Raw genomic sequence first — 22,276 nt, 5'->3', positions numbered from 1 at the left:
CTTCCTCTCCCACTCCCCCTGCTTGTGTTCCCTCTCTCGCTGGCTGTCTCTCTCCCTGTCAAATAAATAAATAAAAATCTTAAAAAAAAAATAAAACTGTTCTGTAGATATGGATGAGAATAGTCAAGCCCTTAGGAGATGCATAATTGAGTAGTAAGGGATAAAGAGGCAGAAGGTCTGCAACCTACTTTCAAATGGTTCAGAAGCATAACAGACGGTCAGATAGACAGACAAAAAGAAAGGAAGGAGAAAGAAGGGAGAGGAGCAGAGGGAGGAGGAGGGGGGGGAGGGAAGGAGGGAGGAGGTGACAAAATGTTAAAAATTGGTGCATCTGAATAAAGGATATATGGGAGTTCTGTTATTCTGAAAACTTTTTTATTAAATTTGAAGTTATTTTGAAACAAAAAAATGTTTACGTTATATGGACTCAGGATACATGGAACAGTGTAAATAAAACAATGCCGAGTCAAAAACAACACAACAAAAATACCCATACCGGCGATGAAGCAGAAAAGACAGTGTACACTGTCGATATACGATGGTTTCAGTGACACCCCACACAAGTACCTCCCCCCAGCTCTTACAGTTTTCCTCATGCAAACTGACCTCAATGAGACCTACCCCTCAGGGCAAGCGAAACGATTTGCCCCGTGTGCCAGCTTCTGACGGAAGCGTGGGCAATGCAGCCACTTTGTTTGAGTGGCTTTGTGCTTTGTTTTCCTAACAATGAGTGATGAAAGCACCTCCCTCCTTCTTCCATGGCCTCTGTCATCCAGGGCCCTCTGCAGTCGCCTGTCCTCCCGGCAGCCCCACCCTTCAACCCCCACCATGCGTCCTCTTGCCCAAGCCCAGGCCCACTCATCCTCAGAGCCCTAACCTTGGGTGGTTACCCGCCATCTCCTGGATTAGACTGTGAGGAGCTATCCTACACAGGGTGATGATTTCCTCCTCTGAACAACCGGCACATGTTTTTGGGGTCCCCCCATTAGCTCGTGGCCTTCCATCTCATTTCATCTAAGGACGGTACCCCTGTGCCACGACTGGGCCTAAGCTCTTCTGGGGCAAGGCCTAAGCCCCAGGTGTCCTGTATCCATCACGGTGCCCATCACCAGTGGGTGTCCAGGAAGTGTCATTGGACTGTGATAACGACCTAGCGTGTAGACATGAACGTGCGCATCCACATTCCCCACTCATCTCTCAGAAACCACTGGCTTGCTCCAGCCACAGCTATGGCCCAAACGGCTACCTTGCCACTAACACCGAGCTGAAAGCTTCCTGGGCCTGAAGAAGACAAGTTTGGTGTTCACGGCAAAGAAGCCTTTTGGCATGAGGGAAAGAGTCCACTGTAAAACTTCTCTGAGCCTCAGTTTCTTCATCTGTGAAGTGGGAATGTGACCCAGCTCAATATTGTTCTGGAAGGATGGGAAGTACCTGGCACAGACACTGACACGAGTGCAGAAAATTCTTAATACATGTCAGCCACATTCACCTTCCCAGCAACAGGAAATACAAGTGTGTATGTGATCAGAGAGTCACAAAAATCCCACCCCACGGCAGGAGACAGGGCTCTGTCCAGAAAAGTCTCTGGCTTTTATTTCTGACTTTTTCTGAGATTTGCTGTGTCACACAAAGCAGAATTTCCTGGTTGGCTTCTCCTTGATAAGGCAGATCTGAATTTCTTAAGCCAAGTACCTAACATTTTGGAGACTGAGTTTCTCCATCTGTAAAATGGGAGTAATAACTACTTCACAGGATATGACAAGGATTAAATATAATACTGTGTGTCCGGGAAATGGAGGTAATTACTGCATTTTGTTTTCCACTTGGTGTTCATGGAGTTCAAGGCCTATGGGTATTGGGGGCTTGGCTGAGGTTTTCTGCCTCAGATTTAACTCAGGGCAGGTCCCAAACAGTGCTGCAGTTCACTGCAGGTGCGGAGCCCTTCTCAAGTGTAGAAGGCCGGCTCTGGACACGATAGAGGGGAGCCCAGCCTGGAGGAAGCTTCAGTGGGGAGATGACCAGGTGAACCCTTTCAGGTAACATGAAATCTGATGACCTGAGCACTTAATAGGGGTGTGGGTCCAGAATAAGGGGTAATTAAATACACAGAAGGGGGTAGAGTACGATAGGGTGGGTTAGGCTTTGCCAGGGAGACAACATTTGACCTAGACCTTGAAGGAAAGAGCAAGGAGAAGTCACAGAAGTTGTTGGGCCCTCTGGCCTCTGACTCAGTGCTATAGTGATACTCGAAATAAGAACCTAAGGGAGGGGGTGAAGGGAGGGGTGGGACAGGTGGGGGATTAAGGAGGGCGTTTGTCGTGATAAGCCCCGGGTGCTGAATCACTATATTGTACACCTGAAACTAACATTACACTGTGTTAACTAATTGGAATTTGAATACACACTTAAACAAACAAACAAAAAACAAAATAAGAGAAACTGCCTTCAAGGAGCTGAAGGCTCGGTACAAACATGTGCGAAGGTCTCATGGAGGCAGTCCCAGGGCCATGAGCGCTGCCTTGCTCCCCGTGGCCTCCCCAGCCTGCCCCAGTAGCGCAGCACTGGGGGGAATGTTAACTCTGAACATATGTGCCTCAAGCAGACATGAAAGAGGAGGGGACGTGTGGTCGTGAGAAATAGCCCTGGAAAAATGAGAAGGTAGAACTCAGAAATAAAAATAGTTGCTGAGTTAAGGCTACTAATCTCTCATTGGCTTAACTTGCCTTCTTAAGTTTTTTATATTAAAAAAAAAACCTTTCATCCAAAATAAGTCTCATGGATCTCCATATAGTGCTGTAAAAAGATATTCAACGCATTTCATTAAGTGAAAAAAGCAAGTGGTAGATTGTCATGGTCATGTGATCCCATCTGGGTCCCCGTACACAGTTGCTTTACTTAGAAAAGTTCTGGAAGGTGATAGAAGAAAATTGTCAGCAAAGTCTAGCTGTGCGCATGAGACAAGGAGGGAAGGTGGAGGGAGTTGATTTTTTACTTGAACTCTTCAGAGCTTTATGGCATTTGCCATGCATTACTTCTATAATTTAAAAAAAAAAGTTTTTAATTTAAAAAGAAATAATAAAAGCTCCTTTGCTTCAGAGTTCACCTCGGAAACCCTTTCCCCAAGGACTGAGACAGGTCAATCCAAACACCTGCTATTGTAGTTTTCTATAGTGCTTTGTGGCTAGAATGGGCTATAGAACCCAGCCTGGGTAAATCTGAGCTCTACGTATTCCTGGAGGTCTTGTTTCTCTCCCAAAGAGGTTGACCTGTCTAAGCTGAGTGTGTGATCTTTTTTTTTTTTTTTAAGATTTTATTTATTTATGTGACAGAAAGACAGCCAGCGAGAGAGGGAACACAAGCAGGGGAGAGGGAGAGGAAGAAACAGGCTCCCAGCGGAGGAGCCCGATGTGGGACTCGATCCCTGAACGCTGGGATCACGCCCTGAGCTGAAGGCAGACGCTTAATGACTGCGCTACCCAGGCGCCCCCTAAACTGAGTGTGTGATCTTAACCATAGAGAACCCCATCGGGTGACTTGGGTCTGGCAGGCAGCCCTATCAATATGGATGTTGCAGGGAATTCCTCAGCTCTGTTTAGGAAGGGCGAGGCTCAAGAACAGTGGCTCCTTCCCTGCCCCAAGGCTCCTGTCCATACGAAAGGGGATTCTGCAGGTTATGTGCCTAGCAGGGTGCCTTGCACACATGAGCCTCCCGTAAGTAACAGGGCTTGTGGCTGGTGTCTTCGCCAGGGAAGAGGGGAGGGGGCGAGAGCACGTGTGGAGTCATGGTGAGGTAGGCTCCTGACTAGAGCTGGGGCTGTGGATAAAAGCCGAATGAACATATAAATATTTGTCTCTTTGTTTAAACCAGCACAGTGTAGTTGAAAAGCTTCTTTGAGCTCCACCTTCCACACTGCGTACTCTGTGACCTTGGACAAAATCACCTCCCCTCTCTCAGCCTCACTTTCCTTGTCTATAAAATGGAGATTGGGGGGGCGCCTGGGTGGCACAGCGGTTAAGTGTCTGCCTTCGGCTCAGGGCGTGATCCCGGCGGTATGGGATCGAGCCCCACATCAGGCTCCTCCGTTATGAGCCTGCTTCTTCCTCTCCCACTCCCCCTGCTTGTGTTCCCTCTCTCGCTGGCTGTCTCTATCTCTGTCGAATAAATAAATAAAATCTTTAAAAAAAAAATGGAGATTGGGACTAACCTCTTGTTGAGATCCAATTCAGTATAACATTTTATGATTTCATGTTAATGGAACAATCTAAGTAAAGGAAAATAATATAAGTACAGGAAAGAAGAAAGCACCGATCATTAAAGCACAGACCATCATATACATTAAATTACCTTGTCTTCTTGGGCATACATCCCCAGAGAGAGGGCCTATCCACCAGCGCCCTCCCTCTGAGGAACATCGCTCCTTCCAAATGCTCACCCTCCTGATTCTGACAGAGCTACCCTACTCTCAAGGTCAAACAGACAAGACCACCCTGCCACATATTCTCCCCATTCACCAGAAACATTCAAATGAGAGCAAAACTGAGTTTGTGCTTTGTGAGTTCTTAGGGCGTGGTAGCCAGAGTCTCAGGCTAAGAGTCAGACCACATGTCCCCACCCCCGAGGGACCTCAGACCAGTCACTTCCCCTCTCTGGTCCTGGCCTTGACTAAAAAGGAGGAGTTGGGTGGGTTTTTCTTTAAAAGTCCTGCTCTCATATTCCCCCACTCCACCTAACCCCGGCTACCAAGGCTGGGAAAAGCCCGAATCTGCAGGCCAGCATTTCTCCAAGCATTTCCAGAAACAGCACGCGATCTCCAGCATCCCCAGCAGGCTGGTGCCAAAATGGGAGCACAGCCAAGTGTCCGCACTCAGTGCTGGGAGCCAGAAGTCAGGCAAGATGCACAACAGGGTCAAGCGGGATCACAGCCCAGGACCCTCCAGCCAGCGCTCGCCATCCTGATCCAAAGGCGGATTCTCAGCTTTTTTCATGGATGTCCTCTTACTTGTAGGATAAAGACACCCAAGGCCTCCAAAGGAATCAAAAACACGTGCTTCGGGGACCAGAACAGGACCAGGAGGAGGGTGAAGGATGCCTTATTTGTTAATGGGTGGTTTTAGTTCAGGTAAAACACGCCTGCAGGAAGATGGACCTAAACATGTATGGCTTGATATATTTCCATGAAAAGAATGCATCAGTGAAACAAGCACCCAGACCAAGAATCAGAACCACACCCCCCACCCCGAGAACCTCCCGCATGCCCCCTTCCAGTGACTAGTTCTTGAAGAATAACCGCTGTTCCGGCTTTTAGCACCCCTGATTGATTTTGCCTGTTTTGAACTTTACACAACTGGACTTATACAGTGTGGACTCATTTGAGCCTGGCAGAGTCCCTCCTAGGGGGCTCCAGAGGTGGGAGGCAGGGCCTTGGTGCCCCAGACTTCCTTCAAAGGCCAGAAGCTCTCGTTCATTGAACACTCACCCCGTGCCTGGCTCTGTGATGGGCACCATAGACTCAGCATCTCACTTAATCCCGGCAACCATGGACTACATACTGTGATTATTCCTATCTTATGGGTAAGAGAACAGAGGCCCAGAGAGGTTGAGTAAGTTGTCCTAAGGTTGCACAGCTAGGAAGGGGACACAAATTCCAACCTATGTTGACACCTGAGGCCAAATCTGGCCACCACTCTGTGTTGACAGGGAGCTCACTGGCTGGTTCCGGCCCCCACCCATGTCTCCAACGTCATCTAGTGCGGCTTACCCACAGCTCCCATTTCTGCAAGCTCTACCCCACCTCTGGGCCTGTGTCCCTGGTCTTGCCTTCACCAGCACATTTACCCCTCAGCTCTTAAATGAACAGTCACTTCCTCCGAGCAGCACTCCCTGGCCACCTGGTCTCAACCATGTGCCCCACGCTCTCTCAGTGCCTCCTGCTCTCTCCTTGCACAGCCCTTAACACAGGTTATAAAGAGTTGTCCTTTCGAGTCCCCTGTTCACGGGTTTAGTGCCTTTCTCCACCAGTGGATCATAAGCTGCAAAAGGATGGGAATGTGTCGGCTTGTTTACCACCACCCTGGACAGGGGCTGGCACCCAGTAGCTCCTCAATGCACGTTAAGGGAAGAAAAGGAGGGGAGGGGAGGAAAATAGGACTGTCGCTTCTGAATCAGAGAGCTCATCTGTAGACGACTCTAGCTCCAGCCTATGCATGGCCCCCAGCAAGACACCCACACTCCCTGAGCTTGGTCTCCTCCGTTTTCAGATGAAGAGCCTGGAAGAAAGGATCTCTAAAGGCCTCCTAGCTCATCTGGCCTCTAGACCACAAATCCTAGGATGTCAAGCCATTCCAAAAGCCTCAGGGCTCTGCAGCCTCTTACGCACGCTACGTCCAGTTAGTGCTTTAGAGCTGTGGGGGGGGGGTGATCCAAAGCTCCTGGTCTGTGAGGTACAGGCCCTCCCACCCTGCTGCGCTGAAGGACCAGAGAACAAGAGGCCTCTTCCAGCTCTAATAGCCCGGATACACAAAGGTGGGGAGAGACAGGACTAAGAAGGAATAATAGGTGAATTCCCCACAAAACAGCCTCAACTTCCTTCTTTAGAGCCCCCGACCCTAACAAGGTCCCTTCCAACTCTGCCCTTGGCATGTGCATGGCGGCCCCCATTGCCAGGCTGGAGCTCCAGGAGGGCAGAAACTGTCCGTGTCTTATTCAACTTTGTGCCCAGAGCACTTAGCACAGACCCCTCCATGTAGAATGTGGCCAAGGCTACCGAATCAAATGCCATTGGCAGGGCTTTCCAGGGTCTGCTACTGAGCTTGCCACTTTCCCCCTGGTATCAGCACATCAGGAGAAGCACCTGGCTTCCCATTCAGAGGCAGCCTCCCGCTGACCACCTTCCAGCCTCTGGCCCTCTGTCCTCTTCCCATACCTTCTCCACACCCTGGACTGCCAGTGGCCATCAGCTCAGACAGAAGGCTGAGGACTCGTGCCCCTCCTGGGTCTCTGCAGTCCTTGGCTCCCCCACCCAGCCAGCAAGTCAGCCAGGACAAGCACTCCCTGGACTTGAAGTAATGCACCTTCTTCTTGAAGTAAGTCTCCTCTGGCTTTGAAGCTCTCTCTATTTTGTCTTTAAAAATAAAAGTAAGCGATGGGGCACCTGGCTGGCCCCGTCGGCGGAGCATCCAACTCTGGATTTCAGCTCAGGTCATGATCTCAGGGTCCTGGGATCAAGCCTCACATCGGTCTCCACACCCGGGGGGAGTCTGCCTGAGGATTCTCTCTTTTCCTCGGCCCCTCCCCCTGCTCACATTCTCTCTCTCTCTCTCAAATAAATAAATCTTTAAAAATAATAAAATTAAAAATAAAATAAATAAATAAAAGTAAGAGAATTAGGTCTGAACCCAAGAGCTCTATAAAGGGGAAAGGCCTTCTGTTTTGCATCATGGATACAGTGAAGGCCTTAAACCCCCAAGTTTTCACTCTGCTAGGGGCGTAAAGGGGTGAGGCTGGGTGTACAGCCAAGCTCACGTGAGTATGCAAGCACTGTACTTATTGGAAAAGGCATGACAGGGTGCAGGTACAAACTGGACAGGCCAGACCTTGGCCACGTCACTCGCTGGCTGAGCAACTTCGGGCAACTTGCTTAAACTCTTGGGACCAGTTTCCTCACATGAAAAATGAGAGTGAAAGGAATTCCCATCTCAGGCACTGCAGTGAGAATCAAACCCTAGTGCTGGTGTTCTGTAATCACTGAAAAACCAGCTAAATAAATACGAGCAGATTCGAGAAATGGAACGCAAGAAGGGAGCTTTGGAAAATCTTCCTTTCTTTCCACACAGTAACTACTTTCAGATCTCAGAATTTATCCCCAGCTGCGTTCTGGAGTTAGCCCAGCTGAAAACGCACCCAGTAACTCAGATCCTAGGAACCTTCACGACGAGGCTCGTGAGGCCTGTTACTCAACACGAATCCATTTTCAGGAGGGTTACTTCACCTCCCATTCAGGCGCTGAGCTTATGAAACAAAATCCCAAGAGCCATGGAGAATCCCAAGTGGGACTCAGAGAAGAAAACCAACAGGACAGGTCTCAGTCCAGAGTCTGGGGAGGGCTTTGTGAGCAGAGTAACAGATGACACGAGAATCCTTTAGACTCGCCATTACTGTCAGCCAAGCGATACTGAAAACACAGGGCGCAAGAATTCTACTCCCTTCTGCTGGCAAGTTGTTATTTCCACAGAGACAACTATTTGCAGAGCCGCACACTGAAGATGAATTCCTCAGGATTGTATTCCCAGGAGTCCCGTGACAATCCCGTGCCTACACGATCAAGCGAAAAGTGCCCCAGGAGAGGTGCCCCCTCCACCTCTCCCAGCCTCTTACCTGCCCAGCTCCTCTCCGATGTCGTAGAAGTCCTCCACCTTCTGCTGCTTGAACGTCTCCATGTTTGGGCTCCTCATTGAGGCCTGGAGCATACAGCCCTGAAACCAGAGGAACCCTGAGGTCAGAACTTCAGCCAGGAACATTGGCGCAAGCCTGAGTCTGGGCCTAAAAGTAATGAGCTGCACGGAGCTCATAATTTAACAACAATCAACAGCCCTAGCTCCTCCAGAACTATCCTGCCCAAGCCTGTTCTCACCAGTGACTGACAATGTATGGTTATTTGATTTATGTCAATTCGAACCTGTTAGGGAGACAGAAAAGGAGCCCTCCTCACTTCTTCAGATCTGCTCTGAACACGTTCAGAGAAACGGCCCCATGGCCAAGTTCAGCAGTTTGTTCTCCTGAAATTCAGGTCGGCTGCTGAGAAAAAGGGGCAGAAAAAGTGAGGCGGGAGAGGGAGAGCGCTCATCTTTGACTCAGAAGTTGTGGGTTCGAGTCCCAACTGCCTGGGTAAGTCGTTTAAACTGCCAGACTTAGCTTCCCCATCTGCTAAAGGGGTTAATCCTGTACAAACCACTGCAGATCATGAAATTATTTTGTAAACTACAGGATGCAGTAGAAAGGTAAGGGATTGTCATGACCTCAGCTCCCCGAGGGGCTGTACCACCCAACTGCGAGTCTGGACTGATTTGTAAACTCTCTCACTCATCACCCCAAGGGAAAGAGGGACAGGAGTGGCGTGACAAATGGTGGCAGGCCCCAGGAGTCGGGAGCTGGAGGTTCTGTTTCCAATTTTGCCCACAACTAGCTCCGTGACCTCATCTCTTGTCAGAGAAGCCTCAGGTTCCTGGACCTAACTGCCTGCCCAGAGCACCCCAGTGAGAGCCAGAGGACAACCCTGAGCCAAAGGGAGTGTTTACCACCGCACTTACCCTGCATCCTACCCTGGGATCTCCCTGCCCCAAGGGAGATACCGAAAACACAGGGCGCAAGAATTCTAGTCCCTTCTGCTGGCAAGTCGTTATTTCCACAGAGACGACTATTCCTGGGGCAGCCACATGCCACCCTGGACAGCACCCCAAGAGCGGGACCCAGGGCACAGTGTGCCAATGACACAGATAAAATCAGCTGCCTGTGGATGTGTCTCTCAAGAGTCGTTAGCAAAGGCCTCTCAGAGCTCATTTCGGCTAGCATTGGCAACTTTTCTTCTGCCTGCCAATCAGATACCAACCACACCCAGGGCCCCATGAGCCCCAAAAGACTGTTTTCAGCAGGCTGGGTGGAGGCACCATGACACAAGGGTGCGTCTCACCAATGCCAAGGGGCTGAAACTGTTCCAGCTCTCAGAGAAGGTATACATTTCACACTCTTTCCTCCAGTGCTGCTCCCTGCAAACCACAGCTCTAGTACCAGGATCCCTCCCGCTTCCTTCCCTTCCATGGGGCACACATCCCTGAAGTCCCCCAGGCAGGGCTGGCCTGGCTCCCGGGCCTGACTCTCACGGTCACTTGCTGAACTCCTGTCTGTGATGCCCATGGTCCATCAAGCACCCTCCACCCTGTTCAGTCTTCACCTTGTGCTTGGCCTGAGCCCAGCAAGTATGGAATACAAAAAAGAGCAGGCTCCCAGGAGTCCCAGTTCTAGACTAGCCTGGGTGTGTAGTGGCTGTCTAACCCACACAGCCTGGCACCCTCTGGGCCTCCGTCCCCTCATGTGTAAACAGGACTGAAAACATCTCTATCGTGTGCTTCACACAGCCGTGTGGGGATCCATTTGTGATAAGGGCATAAACTCCCAGGCAAATAAGAAAGGTGGTTATTACTGTTAATATCTGGAACATCCCAGGCCACTATTTGTGCTTCTGCTTTCCACAGCAACGGAGACAATTATTTCAATTCCCTTCTAGGGAAAAGGTTTTGGGATCCTCCTGGAAAGTTTGGCTCGACCAAAATCTGAAGCTAGATCCCCCTCACTCACCCCCCCCGCCCCCATTCTGGCAAATTTCCTGAGACTAGCGCAGAGGGTGACAGAGGACCGCTGTCAACCATATTCTTTGGGGTCAAGTAGGTCCTGAGGGGTGGAGTTACTCATTTCACACACCTAGAGGGAAGCAGAAAACTCCAAAAAATTCTATTGACAGATACCCTGAGACTATTCCCTAGAACAGCTAAGATCTTCCGTTTGCTATCAGGAGCTGAGCTGGATTCGAAACAGCCCCAGTCCCCCAGCAAAATGATGAGCCCCTGCCTTGGGCTCCAGAGGTAGCCAGGGTCTGGGGGGCAAGGGAGCTCCCTAAGGACAAACTAGGACCACCAGTTTGGCCCCAACTAAACTTTCCAGCCTTAGCCCCCTCCCCCTCACATATCCTATATTACAGCCAAAGTAAACCTTTCCCATTTCCCCAAAACTTTCACTCCTGCCATGCCTCAGCTCAAGCTGGGCCCTTTCCATGGAAGGCCCGCTGGGAGAGCCCTCCTAGCAAAACCGCTCCCTTCCCCTAAGACCTGGCTCAAATGCTACCAACTCTGTGAGGCTCCATGACTCTATTTCTCATCAAAATAGATTAAGATCCCCCTCCCCCTTTAAATTCCCAGAGAGGTCTCTTCATACATTTGTAGGGTTTGAGCTTTCATATTTTGGCTCCTAACTGTCTATGTCTAACCCAGAAAGAGAAAGCCGACTCTACAGTCACACAGGACTGAGCTGGAATGTCAGCTCTAGCCCCTCTGCACACACCGAGCGCAGGACAACTTCTCTGAGCTTCAAATGACTTACACGGAAAATGAGTCTGGACAAGGCCTGTTGGTCCCTGTTGGTGACAATGTGGAGCAGTCAGAACCCTCACACACTGCCAGGAGAAGCATACTCTGGGACAAGCACTCTGGAAATCTGTTGGGCAGTTTCTATGGACATACCCAAGAGAAACACATGTAGATGTTTTCCCAAATGGCCCACGTTAGAACGTTCACAGCAGCCCTAATAGTAATAACTACAAATAGGAAACAACCAAAGGGCCATCAATAGAAGAATAGATAAGTAAATCGAGTTAGGCCCATACAATGAAATCATTATACAACAATAAGAATAAACTGCTCCGTGCAACCACATGGATAAAACTCACAAGCATAATGTTGAATGTAAGCCAGACACAAAAGACCACGTAGTGTGTGATTCCACTTAGGCAAAACTCATCTATGGTGCTAAAAGAATAGTGGGTACCCCTGGGTGGGGGGTTATGTCTGGGACACAGGGGGAGTTTCTGGGTGCTGACAATGCTGTTTCTTGCTCTGGGTAGTGGTTACATGGATATTCTGTATGCAATCAAAATTTTACATAATAAAAAATGAGACTAAGATCTATATTATGACAAATGAGATAAACATACATAAAATGACCTACGTAGTATCTGGATGGTTCCAACAAATGGGAATTCCTTCCCTCCTGCCTCCTGTCTTGCAGCCCCATGAGGGCAGTGGTTGTCACATTCTCACCTCTGTCCCCTTGTCACAGCTGGTATACAACAGGCACTGCCTAAATGTTTGTTGATTTAAATGTGGTGGCCCAGCCTCCCTTCTCAAGGCCGCTGCTCAGCGGCCTCATCAGATTAAAACCAACAAGTAACAACTTAAAGCCTTTTCCTAATATCTTTCCCCAAGAGGAATTTGCATTTTATCAATTTTATCAACAGAGAGACATAAAACTAAAGGGGAGAAGTTCTGAGGTGGAATTATAGTCACCAGTTAGGACCCAGAGAAGGCCCAGGGCAGGTACCTTTCTGGCCCTGAACAGATGAAACCGCATGGCAGAGGGGAGGGACACAGCTACAACTTTTGATCAGAGGCACATGTCTGCTCCAGACCTTCCGAGGACGAAGCCTACTTTTCTCTTAATGGAATCACTAGGACTCGCACTCCCGTCTTCCACCCTCATAGCACACAACACTTCTGATGTTTAACACCGATTTCCCAGGACCTCACAAAAAGGAACCTCAGAGATCATCCGGGGATTTTTAGACTCTGCTTCAAGAGCCACCAGCATGAGGAAGGGGAGCCAGAGCATTTCCCCTTTATCTATACTATAAGTTGGGGTTCTGTGTAAGAATTCACTGGGGGTGGGAGGAGTTTGAAAACCACTGCTGTCTGGTCTAACCCACCTGCTTGACAAAAGAAGGAAACTGAGGTCCAGACAGGGGCTGGGACTTACTTAAAGTCACACAGCTAGCCCACACCAGCTGTTTTTGTGTCTGGGCTCTGATGACAGCACCCTCAACACTCCAATGTAGCACCAGGGTTGGGGAAGCCAGTGGCCTCCAGAGGGACAATTTGGGAAGATGCCTCCAGGACTAAAGGATCACCCCACAGGGAACTCTCAACCCTACCAAATCCTCTCACTCACTGACCCCAGCTCACTCTGCTGGACATTCAGAGAGCCTCACCCCACCGCACCCAGCGCCAGTCAGTGAAATGGGACCACTGCAAGGGGGCAGGCATGACTGTCCTCTTAAACCTCCCCCCACATTAGGAATCATCACACTCAGGCTCTGAGGAGACTGCCCAGGAAGGCAAGGGGGCTCCAGCATTACAGAGCCGCTCCATGCAGTCAAGCCTTTGACCAACCCCAATCTCTGATGAGGAAGCTCGGGCTCAGCCATTTGCCTAAGTTGACATGAGAAAACCCCATTTTTCTAGTGAAGGTCCAGCTCTGCTAGACAGTCTGCTTGTTCACGCTCACATCTCATAAGGAGGGAAACCTTAGGGGGTGGTCAGGATCAGTTCAGGTCTCATTCCTGCCAGCTGGACACTTGCTCCAGACAAGCACACACCCATCCCCCTCCACACACCTCCTGTGCCCCCTGCCCAAGCCTCTCCCAAAGCAGCTGAATTATCAGTGGGGCCACTTTACGTGTTAAAAACTCATCCTAGGAGAAAAACAGGACTATGAAGGTATTTGTGAAGAGGCCAAGGTACCAGCTCCCCTTAGACACCAAGACTCTCCCAGAAATGCCTTACATGGAGGCAGCTGGGAAGCACAGAGCCAGAAACCACAGCAGCAGCCCCCAGCTGCCCTCCACTGGATTCAAGAGTACTAGGTCTCAGGCGCTGTGTTCTCTTCACCAGCCCACGGGGACGAACTTCCCACCTGCTTCTGAGCCAACCAGCTAGGGCTCCCTCTCTCCCAGGCTGCACCCCTAACCTATCACTACCTGCATGGCCTCAATGCTCACCTTTCTGGGACTCATTTTCTCCTTCCTCAAGTGAGAATACTAACTTCCACGTCGCAAAGTTACGGTGAGCACTACCCGAACCACACATGCCTTGAGCCATCCACAGTGCCTGGCCCCAGAGTCAGGGTCAGCTGCCGACAACGGCCTCCTATGCCCTTTTACCCCAGCCTGCTGCAGATCTGCTGGCTACCCCCATTCCCACCCTAGCCCTGGCCCCTGACGACGGGGACCACAGCTTCCTTCTGCCACAAGCAAGCTGACTGTGCGTGGAGGAGCCTTCTGGAATCACGTCCTTCCGCAAATGGGGTGAGGAGATGTGCGAGGTGGCTGATGCTGAGAAGACAGCACCTGGCCTCCCGGAAATCTGTAGTGCACTCCCCATCATGGGGCCTTAAGTTGATGAAAGTCTCCTCCCCCCGCCCCGTGCCAAGCCTCGGCGAGTCGCCCCCACCCCGTCCCTCGGGTCAAAGTGCCAGGCTTCGGAGCGCGCCGCGGGGCGCAGCGGACAGGTCCAGGGCCTGCCCCAGCGCCCGAGGGCAAGGCCGCCCAAACCCCGGGGCGGGGGGACGGCGTCAGGGACCGGGGCGGCGGGCTCGGGGAAGCCGAGAGAGCGCCCCGGAGCAATGTGTCCCCGCCAGCCCCAGGCCCGTGCGCCCTGTCCCGCCCGTCGAGCCCGCACACGGGCACTACTCACGGCGGGCACGGCGGGCGCGTCGGGGTGCGCGGCGCGGCTCTGCTCTGCTCCCGGCCAGCTGCCCGCCCCGCGGAGCCGCGGAGGAGCCGAGGGGGCGGAGCGGCCGGTCCCGTCCCAGGCGCCGGCTGGAGGCGCGCCCCGCGTCCCAGGACGGGGGTTCTGGGCGCCCCCTGCTGGGAGCCCCCTCCGGACAGCTGCGAGGTGAGGGCCGAGAGCCTCCTGCTAGGTCCCGACACACCTCCAGGAGTCTTGGCGAGAGCCAGGGGAGAGACCCTCCGGGGCGTCCTTAGCGGTTCTGCCGCTCACGGGCAGTGTGGCCTTGGGCAAGTCAACTGACCTCTCCAAGCCCCATCTGGAAATTGATTTAAATGAGCCGATGATAATCTGATATAGCCTGGCACAGTCGCTCAGAAAATGGTATTTCCTTGTCCCCCCGTCCCTCGCCCCCCCCAACACATACGCCGTGAGAGAGGAAGTCGCAGGAGGGAATAGGCCGTTTCCTCCCTCCCAGCCAGGATGCTCCCTGATGGCTTCTTCTGGGAACCTCACCACCCAAGTTTCACAGCTGGGTGGGGGCTGAGGTGGAGAAGGACACTCCCCTCGTCACCACCAACCCCCAGCTTGGGAGTGGCCTAACCTCATCTGCCCTTTATGCCCCCTCCCCCCAGCCTCTGCGTGGTTGGTGAGTGAAGCCCCACATCACCATCGAGTCTTCCTTAATAAAGGATTTGGCAGTGGATTCCTCCTCTCTTCCTTCTGCCAAAAATCCCAGGAGGAAAAAAAACGAGAACGAGAGTGGAGAGGGTGATGGGAAGAAGGAAGCGGAAACAGAATCACAGCCAAGACAGAACTTACTTGAAGACAAGAGACAGTTTAGCGAAAGGAAATGGAGGCCCCTTCCCAGAGTTTTCCATCCCTAAGTCACCCACAGGGCTCCTCAAGAGGTCCTAGAGGAAAAGGTGTTAGATTCTGAGTTCTGCTCTTTGATTCAAAGCCCTGCTCTGCCATTACCCATGTATAGTCTCAGGCATGGCACCTGAGCTTTTCCTTTATCAGTAAAGTGGGGCAAACACCCCTTCTTATAGTTTCTAATGGAACTATTATGGGACTGAAATGGAAGTATGTGTAAGGGGCACCTGGGTGGCTCAGTTGGTGAAGTGTCTGCCTTCAGCTCAGGTCATGATCCCAGGGTCCTGGGGTCAAGTCCCACATTGGACTCCTTTCTTACTGGGGAACATGATTCTCCCTCTACCTGCTGCTCCCCCTGCTTGCACGCTGTCTCTCTTTCTCTGACAAATAAATAAATAAAATATTTAAGAAAATAAGTAAGTAAATAAATAAATAAAATATCTTTTTAAAAAGTGTAAGATGTACCTAGAAGACTTCCACCAGCGTGAGTAACCTCCCCCACACAGACTGGGGTATTGACAAGTACAGATGAGCCCTTCCCCCCAGCCGACCAGTGCCTGGACAGGCAGGAGAAATATCAAAGAGCTTCCTTGTTTATAAACTTTATTACATCCCAGGACAGTGCAGGCTCTGAGCCTCCTATCCCAAGAGCACCATGCCTCTTAGAGTAATACCCAAGACCAGAGGTGGCTTCCAAAGTCAGTGACAGAGGAGGACACCCACTGAGGTTTCACCAGTGCAGGGAGACCCTTTATCCTCAGTCTACCCTCAAAACACACACACACCCATTTCCAGTTATCTATTGCTATGCAACAAGCCCCCTCAGCCTTGGTGGCTTGAAACAGCGATCTTGTCAGGCTCGCAAATTCTGAGGGTCAGGAATTCACACAGTGCACAGGATGGCTTATGTCTGCTCCACAATGTCCAGGACTTCAACTGGGAAGACCTGAGTGGTTGGGAATGATTTGCATGGTTGGGGAGGTAGAATATTCTGGAGGCTTCTTCATTCACGTCATAGCCTGGGCTATGATGAATCCATGCTGGACTCAGCCAACACTAACAGAACGCCTACATGTCGCCTCTCCATCCCTTCCTCTGTGAGCCTCATGCTTAACACCTAATTTGCAAAAACAGCATCCCCTTGCGTGAAGCAAAACAGATATTCTTAGGTTTGATACTTGGCAAATTAGTCAAAGAACATCACGACGGGAAGGGTCATTGTCAATCATCCCAGCCAGGCTGTCATTTTTCAGATGAGGAGACAGAGGCTCTGAAAAGAAAAAGTGACTTGCCCAAGGTCACACAGCTGGTGAGAGTCAGAGCTAGGATTAGAACCCAGCCTCTGCCAGATTCTGTTTGGTACTCCTTCCACTGTACTTGCCAAATGCAATTGCCTAGGGAGGTACCATCTGGAAATTCATTTTTTGCTTAAGGTTGAGTGAGGCTATCAGACCCTCACCTGAGAGCAGCCACAAGACACTGAGCACTGCACATGGGACCAAGTGGGCAGAGAAGGAAAGGCCCCGAGGTTAGTGGTAACAAGTGCATCTATTCCAGAATGAAACCAGAGGAAGGACCGGGTATTAAGAACTAAGAATCAAGCAGTTCTGCTCCAGCTCCTACATGCTTCCCACGCCTGGTAAAATAGAACAAATGCCTCACTCTGGAAATTAGGGCTCCAACATGCACTTCCCAGGCCTACACATACATCCTCTTCCCTCTTGTGTCTGCACAGCCAGCTCTTTTGCCGGTTGGATTATTGGCTGTTCCTGCCTCCACGTTTTTGTGTAAGCCACTCCACACCCCCCCCCCGAGTCCCATCCTACAAAATCATATCCATCCTTCAAGGGCCCTCTCAGGTATCATATCTTCCATGGATATGATCTCCCCTCCAGATGGCTTTCTCCCCTGGGCCCCACCACTCTTGGTTTGTACCTAATTGACATCCTCCTTCCCCTGTTTTAGTTAACATCAGTGTCCACTTCTCTTTGCCTTTAGGGCAAGGACAGTGTTTCGTTCATCTGTGTACCCAGTCAGTGGCTGATAGCCCAAACCCAATAAAGTTTGTTAAATTGGATTGCTAGGATGTAAATGGCGCAAGACCAAAACTGTCTTGTTTTCTATGGTTTCCCAAGTATACCAAAGTCCCTGGAACTTAGTAATCATATGTTGAATGGAGAGACGTATAAGTCATTTCAATAGCCGCCATATATAGCATTTCTTCCAGCATGTGCCTTCTTAGCCCCAGGAACTTTACTTCAAGGTGGATGCAATGATCCCTTTTTACAGATGAGGTAGCTGAGGTTTGGAAAGTCGACTTGCCCAAGCTCCCCCAACTTGTAAGTGGCTGAGCTCTGCTGTGAATCTGGCCTGAACATCTCCAAAGTCCAGGTTCTTTCTGCTCCCCTGCCCCTTCTGCACACTGTCTGCCCTCGATAGAAACTTCCAAGTATTCTAAAATGGTGTTAATACAGGGGTTCTCAGCCCTGGCTACACATCAGAATTGCCTGAGAGTGCTTAATAATCCCCATGCCCAGACTGCACCCCTCACCATTGACATCGTAACCTCTGGGAGTAACGTTTGGGCATCAGTAGTGGTTAAAACTCCCAAGTGATATCAGTGTACAGGTTGAGAACCACTTTGCTCATGCCACAGAGATCTGGGGAAATGAAAGCACCCTCCATCAACCCACCAAACTGCAAACACATCTGAGCACCTGCTTTGTGCAAGACACTCCAAGGGACTGTGAGATGGGTGAGTCACAGGAGCTTGAAGCTTCCACAGGGAACAAGCCCACAGGGAAAGCGGTAAGCATGGCAGGCTGTGAAGGGGAATGAAAGTGGTGATATCCTAAAGCACGCTTTGGTGCCCGGCAAGAGTACAGAGTCTAAGAACCTGCGGACGAGGAGACAGGGCAGGGATTAAGATGCTGCATATGTTGGCTGGGGCAGCTGGCCCTGGGGTCGGCCTAGAGGGTGCATAGTGTGAGGACAAATGATGCCGGATGCCTGCAGGCAGTTTACTCACTGTGTGATCTAGGGCAAACTTCTTGATCTCTCTGTGCCTCACTATCCCCAGTGGTCAAGTGGAGCACTTGTCAAGAACAGCACTTGTCTCCTAGGTTGTTGTGAATATTCAATTCATTATGGATCCATGCAAAGGACTGAGATCAGTGTCTGGCACATGGCAAAGTACTCAATGAGTATTAGCTCTTTTAATTTTTCCTTAAATGTCTGTTGTGAGCATCCCTAGGGGATGAAATGGATCTTAGCCATCTTTGCACCCCACCCACCCCCAGCCTGGCCCAGAGCAGGTTCTTAGCAAGTGTCAAATGAAGTTGGAATGCAGGCTTCTTGACGATGGGCCCAGTGCTGACTCTTTTCTTAGGCTATCAGAGCAGGCCGGGAGAGGCGACAGGTGGTTCCTCTCTGGCTGGCTCGCTTCCTGGGTGGAAGGCAGGCAGGAAGGCTCCTCCTCCCAAAGGTGGCCTAGTGGCCTGACTTCTCAGCCCTTCCCAGCCCTGCCTACCTTGCCCTGTGCCCTCTGCTCTCCCACCCCAGCCAGGCAGGGCCAGGGGGTGTGGAGCCGGCCTGGAAGCCCTTCCTGTTTCCTCCCTCACTGGATCCTGCAGCCAGAGGTGCCTGCTTCAACCTCTAGCCTAACTGGACTCAGCAGGGCCTTGATCCCACCAAGAAAGGGGCTGGTCAAGGAAGACCTTGCCTTTTCCTGGAAGCCTGGAGGATGGGGATTTCCTGGGCATGTATGCACACCCATTCACTCTGCAAACATTCAAGGACACCTCCTGGGGCTGGGTGCCATTAGAGGCAAGTATACAGTTAATGCCCAGAAGTGTCAGGTCTACTCCAGCAGGCATCATGAAGGGGTGGAGGGGAAGGAGAGGCTTGATTTGAACTTGAAAGAAGAGGACCAGGTGAGCAGGAGGTGACGGGGAGGGGAGCACATCAGGTGGGGGCAGCTGTGTGCACAGAGGGCTCAGGGTATGAAACAACCTGCCAGTGACTGCCCCGACTCCCACCTGAGCCAGCACGGGAGTCACACTGTCGGATCATGACCCAGGCATCGGCCATCACCTTCAGTTTGGGGCAGAGGTTGGTGTCGCGCGCATGGAGTTCTCAGAGAGGGCCCCCAAACTGCACCCACCTTTAGGGCTACAGATTTCACCTACCTACGTGTCTAGGCTGAGGAGTCAGGTAGGCCTGTTATACTCCTGTTCAGCCACTTTTGGGGGAAGTCACTTTTCCTTCTCTGAGCTTCAGTCGCCTCATCTGTAAAATAGGAATATTACACCTTTCCCTCAGGGTTGATGTGAGGACCAGAGAAAATACTTGAGAAAGCACTGGTATGAATGTCACCTTCCCTGCCGAAACTGATGTGTCCCCCTCTCAAGATGGTCTGTCATTTGTGCCGTATCTCTCCAACCATGTGGTCACTGTCCCTGAAATATTTTCTTCCTTTCACCTTCATTTATCCTAGACTCAGCTCCATTCCAGCCTCATTTACTTTAAATAAAAGTATTTTAATAAAATAATACACAGACTACTCATTAATGGCAAAGAGAAAAGGGAATCTGGCAGATACCACCCTAATAAAATGTCCAAATTGTCATAATGGGACAAACTGACATCATGTGTTGTGCTGGGAAAGAACATCATCTACGTAGTACTCCTGCCAAAAATGTGGACACTGTATCTGGTCAAAAGGAAACAATCAGACGAATCCAGATTGAGAGACATTCTGCAGAACAACCAACCTGTACTCTAAAAATATTATTGTCACAGGGCGCCTGGGTGGCTCAGTCGGTTAAAAGTCTGCCTTCAGCTCGGGTCGTGATCCTGGGATCCTGGGATTGAGCCCCACGGCAGGCTTCCTGCTCAGTGGGGGGTCTGCTTCTCCTGCTCCCTCTCCCCCCTGCTCATGCGCGCTCTCTCTCTCAAATAAATAAATAAAATCTCTAAAAAATTATTTTAAAAAAGTATCATTTTCACAAAAGAAAACATAACTTCTCTGTATTAAAGGAGACCAAAGAGATGACAACTCTGTGCAGTGTGTGACCAGTGAGGGGATCCTGGGTTAAGAAATAGTTAAAAGGGACATTATTGAACAATTATGAAAATTTGAATATGGACACTTCGTTATGTAATCAATCAGTGCTACATTTTCTGAGTGGAGAATTATATTGTGGTTACGGAGGAGAATGTCCTTATTCTTGGGGCATGCATGTTGAAGTATTTGGAGGAGAAATGGCATTCTGTCTACAGCTGTTCCTCAAATGGTTCAGCAAAAAAGGGAATGTATATATGTAGGGTTAGAGAAAGCCAACCATGGCAAGCTATTAACAGCTGATAAATCTAGTTGAATTCTCCTTGCAACTTCTCTGTAAGTTCGAGGTTTTTCAAAACCAAAAGTTGGGGAAAGTGAATCATAACATTTATTATGGTAATTAGCAGAAAAACGAAAAATACAAATTGTTGAAGCTGGTTGTCTTTGGGGAGTGGGCAGCAAAGGACACTTCTAGTTAACATTTTATACTTTTTGAACATTTTCTTATTTTGCTCTGCTTCTGTATTACTCTTGTGATTAAAGAAAACTAGTAATTAATTAATAAAAGAAAATATGTACAATGGAGGTTGCTCTGAGGATGTAAGCTTGTATCCGTGGAAGCCTCTTCATTCCAGAAAAGAATTAATAAAGACCATGTTTAGTGCCTGTTAATGCTCATTAACCTTGTAGACGTATTCGTGTGCTCTGAGCTTCGTAGAGCTCAGTCTCGCTTCCTCAGCCTCATTTCTGCTCAACAACAGCACTTATTAAAGGGCTTGCCTTGTTTTACTAAACCTTGCCAAGAGGAAAAAATACTGCCAAGAATATTAAATATCACTAATGTGAAGACCTATTAGGATGTAAATATCTTTCAGAAATTGATGAACATGACAGAGTGAGTTGAATCACATCTTGATGTTTATGTCCTATAATCTCCTATTTTTTTTTTAACCAGGGGGTTCTTTGTCAATCTACTTAGCCCCTATTTTAGTCTACAAAATAATTAAGTAATCTAGAAAATTTCGTATTTTATTCTTTTAATTCACTTTAATCGGCTCAGAGAAATTACTTGCCCAAATCACGCTGATCATTGGCCAACGCTCAGTAGGAATCCAGACCTCTTTCCATATATCCTAACTCCGTAGTCTTGTCTCTGAGTTTTCCGCGCTGTATGAATGTGGATAAGTCACTCAACATTTTCTTACCTATAAAATCAAGTAGTAGGATTAGATTAATGTAAAATCAGCCCCCACGGTCCCCAATGGCAGCCATGTATTTCACTTGGGGAAATGAAGTTCCGGCAATACTCGGCAACTTGGTAAGTTTTACCCTGCAAGGCAACTTTGAACTTGGCATACGTATTTGTTGTATATTTTTTTTAAAGATTTTTTATTTATATGACAGAGATAGAGACAGCCAGTGAGAGAGAGAACACAAGCAGGGGGAGTGGGAGAGGAAGAAGAAGGCTCCCAGCGGAGGAGCCTGATGTGGGGCTGGATCCCAGAACGCCGGGATCACGCCCTGAGCCGAAGGCAGATGCTTAACGACTGCACCACCCTGGCGCCCCTCATTGTATATTCTGACTCATCTGAACAGACTTCACCTTGACGTTACCACGGGACACTGATACGACAGCCTCAGGAATCCAGTGACAAGGAAACTCAGCTGATGTGACCCAGTTTAGCTTCATTAGCTGAATCAAGACAGCATTAACATCATCCACCACCACCAGCAGCACCGAAGCTCACATTCCTTAAAATCAACGACAACTGATAATCTTGGCTACTGAATTATAAATCATCCTCAATTCTGTATTAATCTACAGGTTCACAACTGCGGACCAGGCTCAATATTAATCACTCCTGTGGTTGTTAAGGATATTAATGAATCCTTGGAAGCCCCAGAGAGCCAGAATCCACTGTGGCTTCTAATAGGTAGAAATTTAAACTGGAAGGAACCTTAGTATCTAACACCTTCATTTTATAGAAGGAAGAAGGAAACCGAAAGCAAGGG

At 49.7% G+C, this 22,276-nt stretch overlaps 1 protein-coding gene across 6 annotated transcripts in view; it reads right to left on the bottom strand.

Moving 5' to 3' along the window:
* The window catches only part of DAPK2 (death associated protein kinase 2), a 114,056-nt gene extending 99,177 nt beyond the window's left edge, over positions 1 to 14,879 (bottom strand). For 2 of the 6 annotated variants that reach the window (XR_004625581.1, XM_034660851.1), the window contains exons 1-2: positions 14,293 to 14,445; positions 8,375 to 8,472 (exon numbers count right to left, since the gene is read on the bottom strand). Coding sequence is in view for 5 of the 6 variants with exons in the window: in XM_034660851.1 (XP_034516742.1) it covers positions 8,375 to 8,466 (92 nt within the window). In the remaining variant the exon portion in view is untranslated. Of the gene's footprint in view, positions 1 to 8,374; positions 8,473 to 8,675; positions 8,798 to 9,306; positions 9,453 to 14,292; positions 14,446 to 14,752 lie in introns of those variants that run through there. The other 4 variants (XM_019794122.2, XM_034660854.1, XM_034660852.1 and 1 more) reach the window with 4 other exon arrangements.
* Positions 14,880 to 22,276: the final 7,397 nt, after the last annotated feature.

Source organism: Ailuropoda melanoleuca, chromosome 5, assembly GCF_002007445.2.
Source record: "Ailuropoda melanoleuca isolate Jingjing chromosome 5, ASM200744v2, whole genome shotgun sequence".
NCBI lineage: Eukaryota > Metazoa > Chordata > Mammalia > Carnivora > Ursidae > Ailuropoda > Ailuropoda melanoleuca.
Note: the sequence above shows the minus strand (reverse complement) of the source record. Positions and strands in the feature narration are given on the sequence as shown.